This window comes from Poecile atricapillus, chromosome 6 (assembly GCF_030490865.1).
Source record: "Poecile atricapillus isolate bPoeAtr1 chromosome 6, bPoeAtr1.hap1, whole genome shotgun sequence".
Taxonomy (NCBI): domain Eukaryota; kingdom Metazoa; phylum Chordata; class Aves; order Passeriformes; family Paridae; genus Poecile; species Poecile atricapillus.
Window position 1 is genome coordinate 19,779,502 of NC_081254.1, and position 19,570 is coordinate 19,799,071.

General features: G+C 41.2%; 2 protein-coding genes across 2 annotated transcripts; one reads left to right on the top strand and one right to left on the bottom strand.

Annotated features, from left to right (window-relative positions):
• Window positions 1–281: 281 nt before the first annotated feature.
• BLOC1S2 (biogenesis of lysosomal organelles complex 1 subunit 2) lies at window positions 282–7,016 on the top strand. Its single transcript, XM_058842082.1, has 5 exons — window positions 282–699; window positions 1,493–1,609; window positions 2,417–2,536; window positions 3,019–3,123; window positions 3,638–7,016. The coding sequence occupies exons 1-5, from the start codon at window positions 648–650 to the stop codon at window positions 3,667–3,669; spliced, it is 426 nt and encodes a 141-aa protein (XP_058698065.1). The 5' UTR covers window positions 282–647; the 3' UTR covers window positions 3,670–7,016.
• On the bottom strand, window positions 6,839–14,778 carry LOC131580657 (cytochrome P450 2H1-like). Its single transcript, XM_058842080.1, has 9 exons — window positions 14,540–14,778; window positions 13,266–13,428; window positions 12,246–12,395; window positions 10,352–10,512; window positions 9,779–9,955; window positions 9,209–9,350; window positions 8,737–8,924; window positions 8,149–8,290; window positions 6,839–7,665 (listed from the first exon to the last, which is right to left on the bottom strand). The coding sequence occupies exons 1-9, from the start codon at window positions 14,717–14,719 to the stop codon at window positions 7,484–7,486; spliced, it is 1,485 nt and encodes a 494-aa protein (XP_058698063.1). The 5' UTR covers window positions 14,720–14,778; the 3' UTR covers window positions 6,839–7,483.
• Window positions 14,779–19,570: the final 4,792 nt, after the last annotated feature.

Consider the following 19,570-nt stretch of genomic DNA (forward strand, 5'->3'; position numbering starts at 1 on the left):
CAGGAGTTTTTAACAACAGACACAGTTCTTAGCTACACTACCTCTATACTTAGACTATGGACTGAAAAAAACCTATGTAGACATTGCTGTGGCAACTACAACAACACGTACCACAGTCCATACAGGATGGACTATCGTGCCGGTTCTTGTCTCCTGCCCACCTCATCAGCAACAGAAGAGATGCTTTTAAATCGCATCAAGACCTGCAGCTGTAAGCGGATCGGCTAAGCCAAAGGAAAACGTCCTCAAGTACAGGACTGAAGAGTTTTCCTGTGAGGGTCGGGCTGGCAGCAGCCGCTGCCCCGGGCGTGCGGTGTGCGAGTCCTGCCGGTGTCCCTGCAATGAGCGGCCCGGTTGCGGTGGGAAGGGGGAAATGATCTCACTGACGGCGCAGCCGCATCGAGCACAAACCGGCCGCTCTCCGTTCTGCCTCGCTGCCTTTAACAGCTGGGGCAGATTAACCCCGTACTACGTTTTACACCTCGGTATTTGTGTCTGCAGCCGCGTCCCCGCAGCGCTCGCACACCGCGCAGCAGCCGTTCCCCTCCGGGGGCGGAGGCTGCGGGGCCCCTCCCTGCGCCGGGCGGTCCCGGGCCTGCCGCGGGCCGGAGGAGGCGGCTCCGGGCCGCGGGAGCGCCTCTGTCCCCATGGCGGCCGCCGCGGAGGGGCCGCCCGAGGCCGGCGCGCAGCCCGCCAAGCGTAAGGGGCCGGAGGACCGGGGCACGGGCAGGAGGACCGGGGCACGGGCAGGAGGACCGGGACCGGGGCACGGGCAGGAGGCCCGGAGCAGGGCCGGGCCCGGGGAGGCCGCGGCGCGGGCAGGAGCTCCCGGCGAGCCTGCGGCCTGGCGTGTGCCCGCCGGGCCGGGCCATACGCCCGCTGCCGGCCCGCGGCCCGGCCGGGTCCCGCCGCTTCGGTCGGAGGGAGCCGCGGGCCTCGGGCAGCCTTCGTGTGCGAGCCGGCCAGCGCTGCCGACGGGGAAGGAGGGGCCTGTCGGGTTGGGATGAGGTGCCGGGCTGTTCCGGGGAGGGGCCGGACAGGGGCAGATGGCGATAGAAACGGGTTTGCAGAAGAAAAGCGGCGATTGCCGCTTTCCGCGGGTGGGGGATCTGCTGTACCCATATGAAGCAGACTGGGGCAGCTGTGCTTCTGTTCCGAGTCAGTGACTAGAAATAAACAGCACCGTGCATAGCCACTCGGAAGTTCTCCCCAAATTGCTTTGCTGTCTAAGCACAAAAAGGGGCTAATACTTGTCAGTGCTGTCAGGCCGGGTGCCTGTCTCTTGAATGCTCCCTGAGGTATTATTTGTAAATAATGTTGGTGCTGCTTCAAAGCTGCCATGGTTTGTTAACCCTGTAAAGAAGGCAGCTAACATGGAAAGTAGTTGTAGGCAGCTTGAAGGGGGAAAAAAATGGGACCATGTCATCTTTCTGTTGTGTTTCTGGACTTGATATAGTTTGCCATAAACCTGTAATGTCTTTACCCTGAGTAGAGGATCCTGCTATTGAAACCGCAGAGGAAGCTAAGGAGCCAGCTGAAGCAGATATCAATGAACTCTGCAAAGACATGTTCAGCAAAATGGCCACTTACTTGACAGGTGAACTGACAGGTAAGGTACTGCAATACTGACCTGCAACTTCTTTCTTTTGTTTCAAAGAAATCTGCTGCATAGTTTGTCTAAACTGTGACTATTTAGATCACATCTGGTAAGACTGGCAGTCCAAATGTGGTGTGTTGCTAGGCTGCTAACACTGAGATTAGTTACATTAATTTAGTGAAGTCCCAGAATAGCACAAATATTTTTCAGAACAATTCATTGTGGTAGCAGCAGCTTAAAAATAATTATTTTTCGACTTGAAGTTTGTAGATGGAAAATCAATCTAACAAAAGCAGTCTAGGTTAAGACAGAGTAGGAACAATGCACTACAGAGAGTGAAGTTATTTTTTCCCAAGAGCAAGGATCATACACATTTTCCAACGTTAACGCTTCAGAATAAACTGCTGTAGAAAATTAACTGTAGCAAAGTAAACTGCTCACTGAGTTAATGCATTGCATAGGCTCTAATTTTGAAAGCACTCCTGATTTTCATAGGCTTGAAGGATATATGGTACAGATTACCAGTCTGTATTAGTGCCATCAGTTTTGTAAGCGTGTCTAACTGACAGCATTAAGAGTAGAAATATGAGGACTTAGTAAATTTTTCTCAAAAAAAGTTTAGAAGTGAATTCATCAGTGCAGTTGATTTTTGCTCACAAAATGTCATCTTTTTGTAGAGTGTATACTAAAAACTGTATTTCCATCTAAACTGTTGTGCTTCATTTAGCTGTTGGTTTGAAATCTCTTGTCCTCTTGAAGAGTCTGCACACAACTGAAACCACATCACCTTTATTTAAAATAAACTTTGTTTTTTTTAAGCCACCAGTGAAGACTACAAACTCTTGGAAAACATGAATAAGCTGACTAGCTTGAAGTACTTAGAAATGAAAGATATTGCTATAAACATCAGTAGAAATCTGAAGGATTTAAATCAAAAATGTAAGTACACCAAATAAAGTAGGTGTGTAAATGAATGGTGCACTTGTTTGGGAAATAAAACATCTTAGAGTCAGAAGGTTCACACTCCATTAGTGCTGAAGGAAAGAAAACCCACTGATATAGATGTGCTGCTGTGCAATGCCAGTCTTGTATATTTCTTAACAGCTTTAGAATCTGTAGACTACTGTAAGAGAAAATACATCTGAATTTGTGTCCTGGTTTACCCCAGATTCTGGGTCTGATAGGAATAACACTTCTTTTAATATATGTTCTCTTGTTACTTGTGTTAGAGACTAGACAGTACAAACATTTCAGACTTTCTGGAACATGGCTGTCAGAGTTCCCAATTAATTTTGGGGTGGAAGAGGGCCCATCCTTCTCTCTGAAGAATGTAATAAGAAGTTCTTGTGTTTCAACTGTGAACTGTTTCTTGGGAGTACATTACTGAGAACTGACAGATAAAATTGTTATTTTTTTTTAAGATGCTGATCTTCAGCCATATCTGGAACAGATAAACCTAATTGAGGAACAGGTTGCAGCTCTGGAGCAGGCAGCTTATAAATTGGATGCATATTCCAAAAAACTTGGTAACTATCATCCTCCACTGTTAAGACGTAGCGGTATAGTGCCTTGCAAGGGGATTTAAATAGAAAGAAAGAAAGTAAACTCTGTTTTGTTTAAGAAATCTGAGTTGCAGATTTCTGATATGCTGCTTTTGACCACGAACATTGTGTGTGAAGTGTTAAGCATTGGGAAAAGATTTCTATAATGAATTACATTTATGGTGGACTAGTACAGGTGTTGTTAAACTACTGCTTATTAGTGAGGCTTGATTTCTTTTTTATGGTTTACACTGACTCAAATTTTAAAGACTGATGTTTAGCCTTGCAAATTGAGGGATTCGTAATGTTCTATCAGGCACTCAGGTCCTCTTGGCTTAAATTAATGTTATTGTCTGACTTAAGCACCAGGTTCTTAAAAAAAATTATTTTACAATTATATTTGCCTAAATGCATTAGAAAAAAACAATACAGTAAATTAGCTTACAGGATGCAAAGCTTTTACCTACCCAGTACTAAAATACTATTTTTCCTTCTGCAGAAGCCAAGTACAAAAAACTGGAGAAACGATGAAATTACAACAGTCTATAAGCTGGAGTTGGGCAGTGAATCGGACTGATCTCTGGTTTTGCACAGCAGCAATTCTGTATGTTGACAAGGATTTGGTTACAGCTGACATGGAGACTGGGAACTTTTTCCAGCTATTGAATACAGTAGGCTGTATTCAAGCTTAAGGCTGAATAATATTTTCCTCTTCTCAAGGGGTACTGTTGCCTCAGTTCTGCAGTGAAAAGTAGAAGCTTGTCCTTAACTCATGTTGACATTGGCTATATGTGTGTTAGTCCTGTATTCCACATGAAATACTTGGTCTAGGGAAAGTTTTCCATAATCATAAGACAATTTTCCCTTAGTAGCAGCAGGACCTAAACTTGAATTTTTCCTTCGTTGAGCTCTGTGTTGGAAAGATACCTGGTCCTTTGGACTTAATGGGCGGGGTATTGAAAACACTTCATTTTGGTGTCCCCTTTTATCTATTTGAAATAGAGAGACTAATTACAAATTTACAATAAACTTGCTGCATATATTTCTCTGGAATCTCAAATTCTGTTGGAAAGATTACACAAACTGTTTTTTTAATTTTTTTTAAAAAAGGATCTATTAATAAAGACAAACTCCTTCAAGCTGCTAGGGATGATAGAAGAGAATATGTTTTAAACTGTGCATTGAGTATTCCTGCAGTTGTATTCTTTGGCTGGACGTCTGGTGAAGTTTCAAGACATAGTACTTTATCACATGCTCAGTTAACTTTACCAGTGAATTTTGATCCTAGTAGTTTTTGAAGTGGCATGCCTAGCCCAAAGTCTGCTTCTCTACTAGGTTAACCATGTTCCAAATTGCTGATTTGGCAGAGTTCTTTGTACTGAACAGGTATTCCTTCTACTCCAAGTATATTTTTTCTGTACCTGTTGATCTTAAGTAATTCAGGCTGGCTTTTCAGTGAGTTGCAGTTGAAGACAGTACAAGTACTGATATGTAGGAAAGAAGTGGTTCAAACTTAGCATGTTTAAAAGAATGCCTAGTCAGGTTGCCAGTGTGATAAAGATCATCATGCTGTCAGGGTGTGTACAGCCACTAATTAGTCAGGATGGACAGTTTTCCCTAGTGCTCTTTAAAAAGAGTGAAGCAGATGACTTTTGAGAGCCTTCACTATCACTTTGAAAATCCTGGGTTTGAAATAGAAATAGCATTTTTGTGCTCACAGTGTTGCCAACAGGGGGACACAGGGAGTCCCTGCCAGCAGGGAAAACCACAGATCGCACAGGAGAGGCACAGTTCGGACCATGCCTTGTTTGTGTTGAAAAAGTTGCTTGTACACAAAATACAGTGCCATTTTAAAACTACAAGGATGAAAACTTCCAGGGACTCTGAATATGGAGATCCTTCTAGCCGTGCACTGTCATCAAGTGCTTAGTGTTTTCAGGTAAGAAAAGTAAGAAATAGTGAGTTCCTTCAGAAACTCTTGAGTATTCCACCTCCAGGATGCAAAAATGAGAGAAGGGGCTTGTCCCACAATTGACTTTATTTTTGAGAGGAAATTTAAGAGATGGAGTTCCTGGCTGACTGGAGGCCTGTGTGACAGTGGCATCCCAGTTAGATTAAGAGCTGACAGCTGTGTTCCCAGTTGTGTCTCTGAATAACTGTTACCCTCCCTGCCTGAGGGAGCTCTGTGTTGCTGGTAGAATCCAAATCATGTTAAGGATGGCAGGTGTTTGGAGGGTAGCACCATGGAAGAGACATAGGTGTGTGTGAACAGCATTGTACTGGGGAAATGTATAGTCAGTCCAAAAAGCCAGCCAAAGCCATGACTTGGTTACTGCTCAGATGTTTCACCTGGAGAATCCCTGAGAAATTCCAGAGGAGGTACAGAAGGAGGTTAAATCTCACAGTTCTCCTTTGCAGAACTTTCTGATAGAAAATAGAGTAAGAAAATAGCAGGTTCTTAAAGGGAGGAACAGGAGGAAAACAGAACTAAAGGAGGGGTGATGGATAGGAGTCCAGGGGAAAAGTGTGTCTTAAAAGTGGTCTGCAAACCACTTTGGAGCTGAAACCTTAATGTTTTTAATGGCTTGGACTGCAACTGAAAACCAGGGGATGAAAATCAGCCTAGCAAATACAGCTCTGTCAGCAGAAGCAGAAGAATTCTGTTTTTCCAGCATCTTAAGATGGTCAGCCCAGTCACTCTAACATGTTATTTTGAAGTCATTCAAGTTTCAGAGCAGTACTCAGTGGAGGTATCCAGTCTTCAGAATCAGGGCAAATGGCTTTAACCCTCCTCTGATCCCAAAGCGCACTTCATAGCATGGTGGAGTCTCCAGGTGCTGAAGCTGTTTTGCTGATCTGCATTGGCTTGCAGCTTCATTCTTCCTTGGCTTTTCAGCATGGAGGAAGATGACTGGTACAAGCAAGCTGCTCCCTCATTTGCTTTGGCTATTTTAGTTGTGGCACAGCTAAAGAGGAAGTACAGTCAGTGCTTTCTTCTTTTTATCTGGTAAGAGGACTTATTTCTGTGATCCTGTGACATTTGTGGCTTTTTGCCTTTGCAGTGCCATGCTAGTAATGCATATCTAGCTTATTAATATTTGAAAGGAAGCAACTTCCATTGGTTTCACATAAACAGTTAATGGCATTGTGGTAATATTACAGTTCAGTCTTTTCCCACATAGTACAGATTCAGCTCTCTTCACTGTAATCACTATATATTATACATTGATGGGAATGTGATCAAGACAGGAAATTCCAGCCATTCATCTGTACATATGTTTGGCAAGTTATATAAACTCTATTTATGATTTTTTTTTTTGTGACTGTAATATTGCTGTAGTGATCTTTATGTACTTCATAAAATATTGGGAAGATGTAAGCTGGCGTTCATCTAGGAAAAGGTGCTGTGGAGGGGGGATCCTGGTATTATTTAAATTTGTCTTTTTTTTACCCAATGAACAGCTCTGTAACCACAGTTGGGGTTCTGATAGGTCCCATAGGGTCAGTGCAGCTTTATCCCAAATTGGGAATGGACGTTTACAGGTCATTACCCAGCTCATTCTTCAAGCCACAGTACATTTCATATGAGTGAAATGAAGCCGTCAGATGTGTACAGGACTTGAAAGAGATTTTGGAATGTAAGCTTTGTGGACACTGCTTTTACAATAAAAGATTTTCTGGAATATCAGAGAAACAACAATTCAGTATACTGCTTCTTTATTTTGCAGTATAAATTGTAATTCCATAAACCCTCATTGTAATCACACAGAGGATGACCCATCTGCCCAGTCATTGATAAACTCTCCCCCCCACAGTAGACAGTAAGTACTGAGGCAAGAATACAATAAATGGTCATTATTTAACATAAAAAAACAAAACCTTAGTGTTTTATGTTTGCCTTTACAAATAGATTACAGACAAATTAAAGTACAGAGAGAGGTACTTCAAGCAAAGTTTGTAAAAACCCTGGAGTACAAGCATCTGTTCCTGATGGAACCCCTCAGGTGATAGGAACAGCAGCAGCAGGGCTCTCAGAGAACTAGTGCAGACAGCCTGGCATGTCAGGAGCCGGGCAGGAACCAGAGCTGAGTGAGGGACATGCAGAGAAGAATCTGTGTAATTTTGCACAGGGAGCTGTGTCCTCCCTGTGTGATTGCCTATTCTGTTAAGAGCTGGCTGTGGTGATTATAGAAGCACCATACAACTTTCTAAAGTATTTACAACTTCACACATCCAACTCCATAAAGTATTTACCAAATGGTCTGAGTGTTTCATTTGCAACAGATTGGGGAATGGCTGTCATTCAGCCAGTTGAGTTTGGGATCTGGAAACTGTCTTCACTTGGCTAACGTGGAACAAAAGAGACCTCATACTCTTGGGGCAGGTTTGCCAGACTGGTGATTATTGGGTGAATGTCAATGTCTTTGTGATCCACAGTAGGCTTCAAAGTAAAGTTCTGCAGGATGGATGTTAAAAATATAAATATCTCCATCCGGGCCAGACCTTCTCCTGCACAGACACGTTTTCCTACAAGCAAAAAGAGGAAAAAAAAAGAAAAGTTACAGTGGAGTATTTTTCTGAAATCTGATTTTAGCCACAGTTCCATGAAAGTTCAGATATCTCAGAATGCATAGGCAGCACTGCACTATTTTGGGGAAGCATGAATTAAACTAGGAACTAAAGGTCTAGAACGAGAGCGCTCAGTGTGTGAGGGCAGTTTGAAGGCTCTGGTTGCTCATGTTCTGCTGCTGTTTGATGGTAAGTTTGAGAGACAAGTTGCATGGCCGAGTCCCACTTCATACACATCTTGTAGAAAGCACTGGAGGAGGTTTTGTGTTTGCTAAAAAACGAAGTCAACTGAACTCTAGTGCAGGGGTTAGAGCTGTCCAGAAATGACTGTAGCAGATGTCACCTGACATCATTGTACTGACAATGTTGATTGAGCCATGAAATCTTCAGAGAGATTTCAGGAGAGGATGGTTTAGGATCTGAAACAGCAAGAGGTCTTACCTGTAGAAAATGGCATGAAGTAGTCACTCTTTTTAAAGGTACCATTTGCATTCAAGAAATGTCCTGGGTCAAATTCTTCTGGATTTGGAAATTCCTTGCTATCATGTAGGACAGAACTCAGCATAGGGAATATGATAGTATCCTGAATTAACAAAAAAGAAAGGTACAATGGATGTACATTAAAGCAAAGAGGCACTAAGAAGTTCTCAGAGCTAAATAGAAGGGTAGTCAAAGTTTAACCAGTTTTAATGAACATTTAATGCGTGAAAATATATGCCAGTGGTATGGCAAAGATGTTTTTTAGTGAATTTTAATAGTGAGTCTGTTTAGAATATTTAATATTGCTTCCAAATAAATTACCAAAAAAAAATTAGAAATATCTCCCTCTTGAATGAATGGATGAAAAGGTATTTTCTTCTTTTTTTTTCTAATAGAAGGGGTTGGACTCAATAACTTCCAGAATCCTCTTCCAAAAAAAAAAAAAATTAAATTCAGTATCACCTTTCTATGCTTTTTAAAATAAATAAAATAAAATAACATCATTGTTTTCCAGAGATTACAACCTTTCTCAGACACAGTGGAACAGACCTTGGGGATAAAATAGTCTCTGAACTTGGTGTCTCTGATTACAGCATGTGGGACATTAAGAGGAAGGAAATCAATGTATCTCTGGACTTCATGGATCACAGCATCTGTAAAGGGCATCTGGCTCCGATCCGACATGCGAGGGCTTCGGTCTCGGCCAATCACGGAATCAATCTCCTTCTGCATTTTCTCTGTTAAGAAATCAGTAGATGTCGAATGAACAAGTCCCCCATCTGTTTGCCTAAACCTCTCTACACATTTACAATAAAATTTGATTTTAGAACACCAGGAATATACGAATATACCTAGTATTAACATCTGCTTCCCGTGAACACAACTAAGACTTATACACATTTCCACACTGCAAAAATATATTTCCTTACTTAGGGGCTATTGCCACATCTGGTAATGACAGGAATTGCCGAAACTGACCCCACAACCTATTTAAAAGTTTTAAGCTATTTATTTCCATTACCTACTATCTCTGGGTATTTATGGAGAATCAGAATTGCAAATCTCAGTGTGATGCTTGTGGTCCCTGTTCCTGCAAGGAACAAGTCGAGCGTGGTTCTGCTCAAGGTCTCAACGGTGAATTTTGAGTCATCATTCCCTTTCTCCTGCAGGAAGATTTGGCAGAAAGTTTTGAATGACAATGCCAAGAAGTTTGCTTGAAAAGAAAAATCCTGTACCCATAATGTAGGTTTATGGACACATCTAATGTTCTTTCAAAAATACGACACTCATTCTCCAGAACAGCAGCATTTATGGTAGGTTTACTGAATAATATTATGAAACTTTTTTAATATGAAAGGAGCATTGAATTATATTAACCAGACTGGTCTTCAGCTTTCGTTACTTTGGTTCATGCTGTTAATTCTGTGTTTAAAATGCATTGATAAGAAAATGGAGAGGATAAAATGAAGTCAATGTATCAAGAAGAGCAAGTTCCCCTCTATTTGCAGAAACCCAATGCCCCATCACAAGTAAAGATGCGAATCAAGCAGGGATTTCCATATAATCCAATACATCTCTACTCTTACAGTACCTGTTCCATTTTTACAATAAAAGCATCAATAAAATCTCGAGGACAAGTGGAATCCAGGGTTTTCTGGTGTTCCAATACGATATCAGTTGTAAATTTATCAATTTTTTCAAAATTTTTTATCAAAAGTTGATGAGGTCCAGGTATATAATCCATGAGAGTTGGGAAGAAATTATATGCCTGTAAAAATAAAGAGATTAAAAAGCACGTTCTGATTAATGTGGATAAAATAAAATGTTCCTCTGATTATAACTATGAAAATAGTTAAACAGGGGCAGTTAAACTGTTTTGGAACAGTAGGTCTTTCTTATTCAGGATTTTATTGCCATTTACTTTATGATTTCACTATATTCAAGGATTTGAGCAACTTTTGCAATGATAGCCTTTGGACATTCAATGGCAATTCCTTAAGGTAAAGAAAAACCAGCAGGAATTTGTTTAACTGCCTTTTTCACTTCCAAAATTTTTTTCAAATTTAGGAAAACCCACTGCAATTAAAAACTAATAACATGAGTAAACATTCCTTAATAAAATATTGTAAGAACTAAGAAATGTATTAAATAAAACCACACACACCTGTGCTTGTATAGAGCTCTGGAGCTTGTTGTTTTCCTCTATCCAATCAATTAAAGTTAGAAATTTCTTGTCCTCATAGTCAAACCGATCCCCAAAGACGATGGAGCAGATGATGTTGGAAACCGCATGGATTAGGCAATTGCTGGGATTGATGGGTCGCTCTGCAACAATCACCAAAAACATGGTATCTTGCTTTCAGTATTTCATGAATCATCCCCTCCTCTGACACTACAGGGTAGTTTCACATTCTCTGGAGATCCAGAATTTTGCACTCCTTTGAAAGGATGGTGAGGGGCTTATCCAATTTATTCTTCTCTTTTTGAAGTGTACTGACTTCACTCTTACAATGGTTTAAGTATCACTTTTTTCTTATTCTCAGCAGAACACTGGTCTGAGTGCCTTAGCTCCTCTTCAGCTAGCACATGCCTGTCTGTCTTATAGACTGTTTATTAGAAAGAGTCTAAACATCCCACAAAATCCCAATTAAACCATGGGGGCTTTGTCTGAATCATATCTTTAGGTTATTGCAATCTCCTTATTAACTTTATTTGCGTAACCTGTTATAGAACCCTTTCCTTGAGGTTCAAATGCCAGTGATCAAGGTCTAGTTTTGATAGCACAGCTGCATAACTCCTGTAAAGAGAACTATGGTGTAAAAAGCAAGATAAGATCCAAGAAAGAAAGGAAAGCTGTAATTACATATAGTGATAGGGTGCATCTCAAGGTTTCAAGATGAGAAACAATAACATGAAAAGGTATAAAATCCTGAAAGAAAACCATACAGTGAGAAAATGTCAACTTGGTAGCAGACCATTCCAAGGAGCAATAGCACCAATTCTCTGCCTGACTGAATACTCTATGGCCATTGAAGACTCAGAGGTGGTGAGTATATTAATGCTGAATGTAGAAGACACTGGTCATAGCTATTTATTAATTGCATTAAGGGTAAATAATATATTTATACTTCTTGGTTGTATATATCTTGCTTGTAAAACCTTTTAACACACAGTAAAAGATGCTGTAACAAGGTGAGCCAGGGTTAGAGGCTTGCATAAGGGCACAAGAAATACAGTATTACTGTGATAGTCAAAAGATAAAAGCAATGCAGGTGAGAGGTTTTTCTGATTTATAAAATGAATGTTTATCTGAGAAGCCAGATTGACTTTTCTAGTGGCTTATGGAAAACAGTGATGCTTAATCATTCTCTTAGATCCATCTGCTTTCCCCCCCTTGCAGAATAGGCACACATTGAGGGCTGGCAATGAAAAGGAAGCCTGGGGTCCAGGCTGGAACTCTGCCACCCTCAGGGGACACACTTAGAAGTAACACTCACTTATATACTACCAAAAAACACATTTACAGGTTGAAACCAAGAGGGTAACCTTATACCCTGCCCTCAGAAGTAGCTTATATCCCTGTTCCTATTGGACAACAGCAACAATCTGGGACATACTGTCTAGAGCTCATATGGACTGGACCCAACCCCAAATATCTGCAAATGAGTTCTCTGGTCTCCTACTTCTTCAAGCTCTGTTTACATGGAGCTGCAGGAGACATGGTGAAGAAGAGCATGCTTGGCTACCTGACAGTATCCAGCACTGTCTCCAGTGCTGGATTCCATCAAACCCTTGGCTCTGTGGCAAAGCCATTCCTTTTGCCACTTCCTGTCTTGTTCCTCAAGCAGAATAGGTTAAAAGCTGCTTTCAAAAGCTCTTCTACTTTTATCCTCCATACTGTCACAGTGCCTTGGATTGACCCACTGATAACTTTGCCTACAGAAGCAGGGGCAGAAACAGACCACTCCTTGGGTCATAGATTTTGTGAAGCAGCCCTACACCCATCATTGTCTCACTGCAGATATGCAGAGTCTCAGCAGGCACAGTCCTTTTCATACCATGTGTGTTCTTGAGCCTCTCCACCAGAAAATGAGCTTCCTCCTGGATTCGCTCCTCAATGCCCTTTTTCCCCATCCCAAAATCCCGCAGGGTGGTGAGTGTAAATCGTCTCAGCTGCTTCCAGGTCTCCCCATTGCTGGTCACAACGCCTGACACAAGGAGGAAAAATAGGCCTTCATCATGAATCAGGGATTTTTTCCCTTTAATGAAAACTACACAGTAAATACTCAGCATGCAAAGACACCTCTCTGTGGAGTTACACTGCAATTGCTATCTACCCAAAATAATAACTTCTCTGCAATTGTTAAGGTGATAAATTTGATCCATCTGTCACAGCAGTTGAATAAAATTTACTTTATTCCCAAGATAAGAAAAACTATGTTAGGAAGTAAGTAAGAAGTAACGCTGAATTGGTCTTGGGCACAAGGCCTTTACACTGACATAACCAGTCAAATGTTCTGCTGTGCACCTTCATAGAGCATATCATTATGGAAAATACCATTGGTACTGCACTATATATATAATACCATGGAATATGGTATTATAAATGCCATATTAAGGACTGACCTGGTGAATGATCTCATGACCTAATCTGGACTGTCCCAGATTGTGATGAAGGACTGTGGCCCTTACTGGGTTAGCCTATATTATCTTTGTTGTGTTGTGTACTTTCCTTTTGCTAGTTCCTTAGCTGTGTGTATATTCAGATTTTCAGAAATGGGAGAATGAATGTAAGACCTTAGAGGCACATTTAAAGTACAAAATTTTAGCTGGAGCTTGAAGCATGCTGGAAATAAAAAGGCACTCAGTGAAGCCATCCTGGGATCTTTAATGATTCTCCAGGGGACGAGTTTACTCAAGGGTCCAAGTAATGAGCTGAGTTTTTGGCCTTTAATTGCTAATTTGTTTGCACAAAAGTAGTAAACTAAATCTACTGTTCCCCCCTGCACTGCCCTCTTAGCTGTGTTTCTGAAGCTCTGAAAGCATCTTTTTGCATTCTGGCTTTACCAAGCACATACCTGTGCCTTGGAAGAGTTTCTTGAGCAGTGGTAGATTGCCTCTTCCACTGAAGTCATCTCCTTGATCAACCAGAGCTTCTTTCACAACATCATAGCCATACAGGACCACAACCTTTTGTGGGCCCAAATGCATCGTGAAGACAGGACCATACTTCTCACTGAGCTGTAGGAAAGGTGAGCATAAAGAACAACATGACAACATGAATGATAATCATGTGACATTTGTAGCAAAGAGGTCCGAGGGGTGATGTGTCATTGTCACTGTTGAGACATGACATTGATGAACAATACTGCAGAGATCTTTCAATTATGAGTTACAGACAAGGGAAGAGGGAATTGTACAAGAAATAGGGAATATGAATGGAAATGGCGAGTATCCAGTCCAAATCTGACAAAAGAAAATAGCCCTTCACAGGGCTTGCAAAAGATTTCAGAATGTTTTTGTGCAGGGCATAGTGGATAATTTACATGAGCTCTAAAATCAGTTATATACACACATTATAGAAGCAAATGCCTAAAGGCTTTTTGACCACAAACAGTGACACTGTCTCTCAAAGGGTTATTTTAGGCAGATGGGTGACATCAGTCAGGGGTGGAAATGGACAGCACGATTCAACTCCAAACATTTTTACTACAATTTCTGCACTTGCTTCTTCCACTCCCAGGAGATCCTACATATCTGCTAGGGAGCAGAGACAGCAGAATGGAGCTGGGTTCTCCCATTGAAAAGGGCCAGGCTATGCTGCCAGCATGATAAGGAATTGAGCACAGGAGGACTATACTGCAACAGCATCCGTGCCTTGATTGCAAATCCACTGCAAGTAGTATACTGTGGCACAAATTGTGAGGTCAGCACAGAACTCATTTCAGTAGGTCACTGCAAATATATCGACTGATTTATAATAGATATAGATAGATATAGATATAGATATAGGTATAGATATAGATATAGATATAGATATATAGATATAGGTATAGGTATAGGTATAGATCTAGATCTAGATCTAGATCTAGATCTAGATATAGATATAGATATAGATATAGATATAGATACACCCCTGTAGTATATAGACTTAGAAATACTATAAACAAAAATATTATTGCAATATATAGACTTAATAAGCATGTATATATAGGAAACCACGTTTTTTCTGTTTGAATCTAACATTTGGTCAATGCAAATTAAGCTTATGAATTTAGCTGAGACCGGCAGGACTGGACTTTATTTTATATGCCATGAAGACAACATAGGTAAGAATAAGACAGTCCCTTACCTTTTTTATGCTTTCAGGCAAATTCCATGGGTTTATCTGGAGCAGGTTTCCAACAATGGGGAATGCAGTGGGACCAGGAGGCTCTTTCCCTTTTTGAGATCTGCTTCTCCATGTGGCAAATGCCAAGAGGCACGAGATGCATACCAGCAAGAAAATAGTGGTCGCTCCCAGGGCCTCCATGGTGGGCTGAGGAAAGAGAAGTCAAGTGTCAGAAAAGCCTGATGCTGGACCTGGAAATCCATGCCTATTTATATGCTGTGGTGCCAAAGGACATGGTTGAAATTAGCCAATAGTGCCTTCCCATTCCTTTTGAGATATGAGTTTACTTATTAATCTGCTCATGATAAGAATGAATGTTACTAAAGCTGACTTTGTGAGTTATGTAATAGTCCAAAAGCAATGGCAACTAAGACCCGGAAAAGCCCTGGTACAGAAAAAAAATGAACAAGGAATGAGAATATGTGTAGAGAGCAGAAGATGGTAAAAACTGTAGTGTAAGAAAGGGAATGGAAGTATTAATGGAATAAAAAAAAGAAATAGCTTTCATTACCTTAGGAAGTCCCTATGTAATAAGAAAGAGACATGACATTGGTCGTAAAGTAATCCTGATTGAGAATCTGCAGAAGAAGATTGGTTATCTTTGTTTATCTCTAGCTATGAAACTGGTGCTCAAAGACAACGCAGTCGACAATGCTGGCAAGAAAAATGAGGTGTGCCAAACACAGAATATTGAGTTGGAAGAAACCAACGAAGTTCATCTAGTCCAACTCTAAAGTGAATGGCCCCTACAGGGATCAAATGCACAACGTTGATGTTATTAGCACCATGTTCTAATCAGTTGAGCTAAACTCAATATCAGTTCTCTGTAGCAAAATCTCTGAACAGTTCTGTTTGAAACAGCTTTCTCCTTTTTATTCTCCCTCCTCCCCCTCCCACCTTCCCCTCTGTTTTTGAGAAGCTTTATGTTTTACAGCCCCAAACCCCTAGCAGGGGAGAGAAATCCTCATTTCTATGCTTCCTGGGTAGATCTTGCCCCACAGAAGAGCCCTCACCCATCACCCCATAGGCTCTGGTCACACTCTGACCACTCTCCTGCTCTTTGCTTCTGACACCTGGGTCTCTGTAAAGCATCTACTGAACAATGGGTGAGCATTACATTGGTGTCAGTGTCCTCTGGCAGTGCCTGTTTATCTTTACACACTAGAGAGGGAGCTCATCCAGATTTTCAGACAACTAATGTCAGATTTGGGGTATCCCACCCAAACAAGCACATCAGGGACCATTTCAGTCAGAGAAACAGGCTCTGCCACCTGCCAAGACTTTTCCCACCCCATTCCATCATTTGACACTTACCCAAAATTATACTGAGCCCTTAGATGCTCTGATGCTGGAAGGATGCGTTAAAATGCATATAATCTTATATATCCTTATATATCCCATATATAAGAATATATACCCTATACATAAGAATATATATGTATCTTAATCTCTTCTTTGTCTCCCTGGCCATGGTAAGTAATTTGTCTTCCTGCATGAACTCGTTGTTGGCTTAGAACTTGAGTCCACATTTGTTCAATCAGTTTTTGAGTGTTCATGTATACAAGAATAGCCGGCCTACTGTAAACACCACACTTTGTTCTCTACTGAGTTGTCAAAATGGGGTTTAAGGATGGGCAGATTTTATCTTTAGCCCAAGTAGCTGAGAACTAACAGATTCTACAACGGTGAGGAAAGAAACTTGTCCTGCTTAAATTTAGATATTAGAAAGGTGGGTGTACAAATGAGCTGGTGGTCTCCTCTGTTAGTGGGGAAATACTGATACTTCCAGAGAACAGGTTATCCCACTTTGCTTATGAGCTTATTTTTGTGAAATGAGTCAGTCACTGAAGAAGTTTGTTTCCCCTGACTACAAAAGAAGGCTCTGGAGACATACAGATTTACATGTCTGTCTGCTAAGGATCTGTTTTGAGGCAGATGACTCTAATTCCCTGCTCATTTCTCCTGGTCCTAATGGATTTTTTTTATCAACAACAAATTCTGCAAATTCTGGTACAATGGGCATTACTCTGAATACTGCACACCAGGGTATTTAAAACCAGAAGTGGGCAGACGAGTGAAATTGAAAGGAACCTTCTAGGCTTTGGAGGGATGATTATACTGCAGAAAACAGTTTTATTGTCATCAAGGGAAAAACTGATTTTTTCACTTTTGTAGATAAAGTGCCTTGCATTCCTCTATTGGCAGCCCTGAGGGTGAACAATTGCTGTGAAGCCTAATGCAATGGAAAAGCAGAGCTTTGCTTGCAGCATCATCCCACATCAGGACATGGCTTTTTTATTATTTATCTAATTACTCACATAATCCCTGAAGGGTTTCAAAATGGTGTTGGGAATAAAGCCAGAGCTGCTTGGAGGGATCCATGGATTTAACTGGAAAGAGATTTAATTGCCAAAGGTCTTGGGTCACCTCTGATGACAGAATGACAGGGATTATTTGAGTGTGAAAGGCTATTTGAATATGAAAGGCTTATCTGAGTCTGAAAGACCCATCCTGATATAGTTCACATTCACAGGAAGCACCTAAAAGACTCTTTCTTCCAAGCTTTCTTCCCAGTGTGGTAGCAAAGCAGATGCCTGGGCCACTGGTCTTGTTAAAAACTGGCACCATTGTCTGGTCCACCTGCGAATTCAAACTCAAATTGACAGGGTGGGATGCTGCTGTCTGTACCAGTCTTTCAAATTCCAGGCCCTCCTTTGAATGCCTTCTGGAGGCTGTTGCATTGCTGGGCCTGCCTTGTGGCATGTATGGGCCAGCTCCCGGGGTTCTGTCCTGTGTTTACATGTAGCCTTTAATCTGGGACCTGCACTTATTTCACTTGCCTCTGTTGTCCTCCAGATTGGGTCTGTGAGAAAACAGACACCACCTTCTCCCCAGAACAGCCCCTTAAGTGTATTCACAGCCTGCTTAGGCATAATGGATCTGGCTCCCTCACAGGCTGGGGGATAGCAAGGCATTGGGAGTGGACACAGCTGGGACAACCAATCCAAACTGACCAAAGAGATAATCCATGTCTTAACATCATGCTTGGCAATGCAAACTGGGGAATTGTCTCTCCAATGCAGTCATTGTTCAGAGAGACTGTGATCATGAGCCTTCTGGTGGTGAATCTTTGCATCACTTTTTTTATTTTTTTTCCCTTCTCTTTGTTTATCTGTCTTTATCTTGACCAGGAAATTTTATCATTTTTGTTCTTCCAAGTTCCTCCCTCATCCTGTTAGAGAGAAATCTAGAGCTGTCACAGTGGAAAGCTGGGTACAGACTATCAGCCAGTGTCTATTCCTTGGCATCCAGACACAAATAAATGGCATTTGTTCTTTTCTATATTTTCAAATAAGCCAAAGGAGGTGGTTTTTCACACACCATGCCCTTGGGCTATGGAACACCCTTTTTCAAGATGTATGTGTCCAAAAAATGACCAGGCCAATTCATGGGAGCAAAATCCATTGAGGGTACTCAAACACAAAGATACCACTGATAGCTCAGGAATCACCGGAGACTGAAGCAGTCTGAAAGAATACTCCTCTCTGGTAGCCATGTTTGGTTTTGTTCTGTTCCTTGGGAACTAATTTTTAAGCTAGTGTTGGAGTTGGACAGAATTCTGGGCTGCCTTGACTATTGTCATGATCTGGAACACCCATCTTCAGGCTCATATGTCCTTACATTAAAATTAGTGACATTTCACTAAACCTTTTCATTGAAATGCTTTAACCCCAGCTGACAGCTGAGCACCCCACAGCCACTTACTCACTCTCCCTCTCAGCAGGATAGAGGGGAAGAGGACTGGAGCACTACAAGTGAGAAAACTCATGGGTTGACTTAAGAACATTTTAATAATTGAAATAAATAATGACAAAGAAGGAAGAAGGAAGAAGAAGGAAGAAGGAAGAAGAAGAAAAAGAAGAAGAAGAAGAACAACAACAACTTATAAAAGTGAAACTCAAGAAAGACAAGTAATGGAAACTAAAAGGATTTCTCACTACCAACCAACTGATGCCCAGTCACTGCTGAGCAGCGGTCCCCAACCTATTTCTCTCTAGGTTATGCATTGAGGATGTTTCCATATGTTATGAAATATCCCCTTGAACAGCTGGGATCAGCTGTCCCAGCTGTGTCTCCTCACAACTTCTTGTGCTACCCCAACCTATTTGCTGACTGGGTGGTAGAAGAATTAGAAAAGACCTTGAGGCTCTGTAAGCACTGCTCAACAATCACTAAAACATGCCTGATTTTTTAACACTGTTTCCAGCACAAATCCAAAACACAGCCTCATACCAACTACTATGGAGAAAATTAACTCTACCCATCCAAAACCAGGATGGCAAGTTGGCAGAATAGCCTGTGGAAATCGTCTTGCTTGTTCTGCTGTGAATAGCAACATCTTAGCTGCTAAACTCTTTCTAAGCTACTTTCAGACAGGACATTCCTTAGTGCTGTGTAGAAAATACAAGATCAACCTCTGCCTTATTTCTGGCAATTTGACAAAGGATCTGCCATGGTCAGCAAGTATTAAGGTTCAGTGATATCTTCAGTATTCAACAATTTGTGTACACCCATATTTGTAAAATGCTACACGTTGTACTAGAGATAAGATACAAATAACATTGTTAGTTTTCAGATCACAAAACGACATTTGACCAGCTCAATCAAAAAACTTGGTTAAATATTTATGTATGAACTCACTAGACCCAAAACATAACTTAGCTGAAAAAGAATGAAGTCAATGAAGTTCATCAGTCATTCGCAATCCACGGCTTTTCAGTAATCAGAAGGGCATGGAAATGAAGCTGATAACAGCCTCTTCTTGACCTGTATTGTGATTCCACCAACAGTAAATCACAATGTTGCTGCTATACCCCATCATTTCTCAGTAAAGGTGCTCAGTTCTAGACTATAAAGAAAGAACATGCACTTCCCCAAGTCAGGAAAAAAAAATCAGGAAATTGGAAAAGTCAGTCAGGTGCTATACATGGT

Bases quoted from the DNA above. Each gene is read 5' to 3' on its own strand.
- LOC131580657 (XM_058842080.1), bottom strand. From the start codon at position 14,719: ATGGAGGCCCTGGGAGCGACCACTATTTTCTTGCTGGTATGCATCTCG. The intron at 12,396-13,265 runs GTATGTGCTTGG...TCCTTGTGTCAG, and splicing joins GAAACTCTTCCAAGGCACAG to GCGTTGTGACCAGCAATGGG. The intron at 8,925-9,208 runs GTAATGGAAATA...ATTTCTTAACAG, and splicing joins TAAATACCCAGAGATAGTAG to AGAAAATGCAGAAGGAGATT.
- BLOC1S2 (XM_058842082.1), top strand. From the start codon at position 648: ATGGCGGCCGCCGCGGAGGGGCCGCCCGAGGCCGGCGCGCAGCCCGCC. The intron at 700-1,492 runs GTAAGGGGCCGG...TACCCTGAGTAG, and splicing joins CGGCGCGCAGCCCGCCAAGC to AGGATCCTGCTATTGAAACC. The intron at 2,537-3,018 runs GTAAGTACACCA...TTTTTTTTTAAG, and splicing joins GAAGGATTTAAATCAAAAAT to ATGCTGATCTTCAGCCATAT.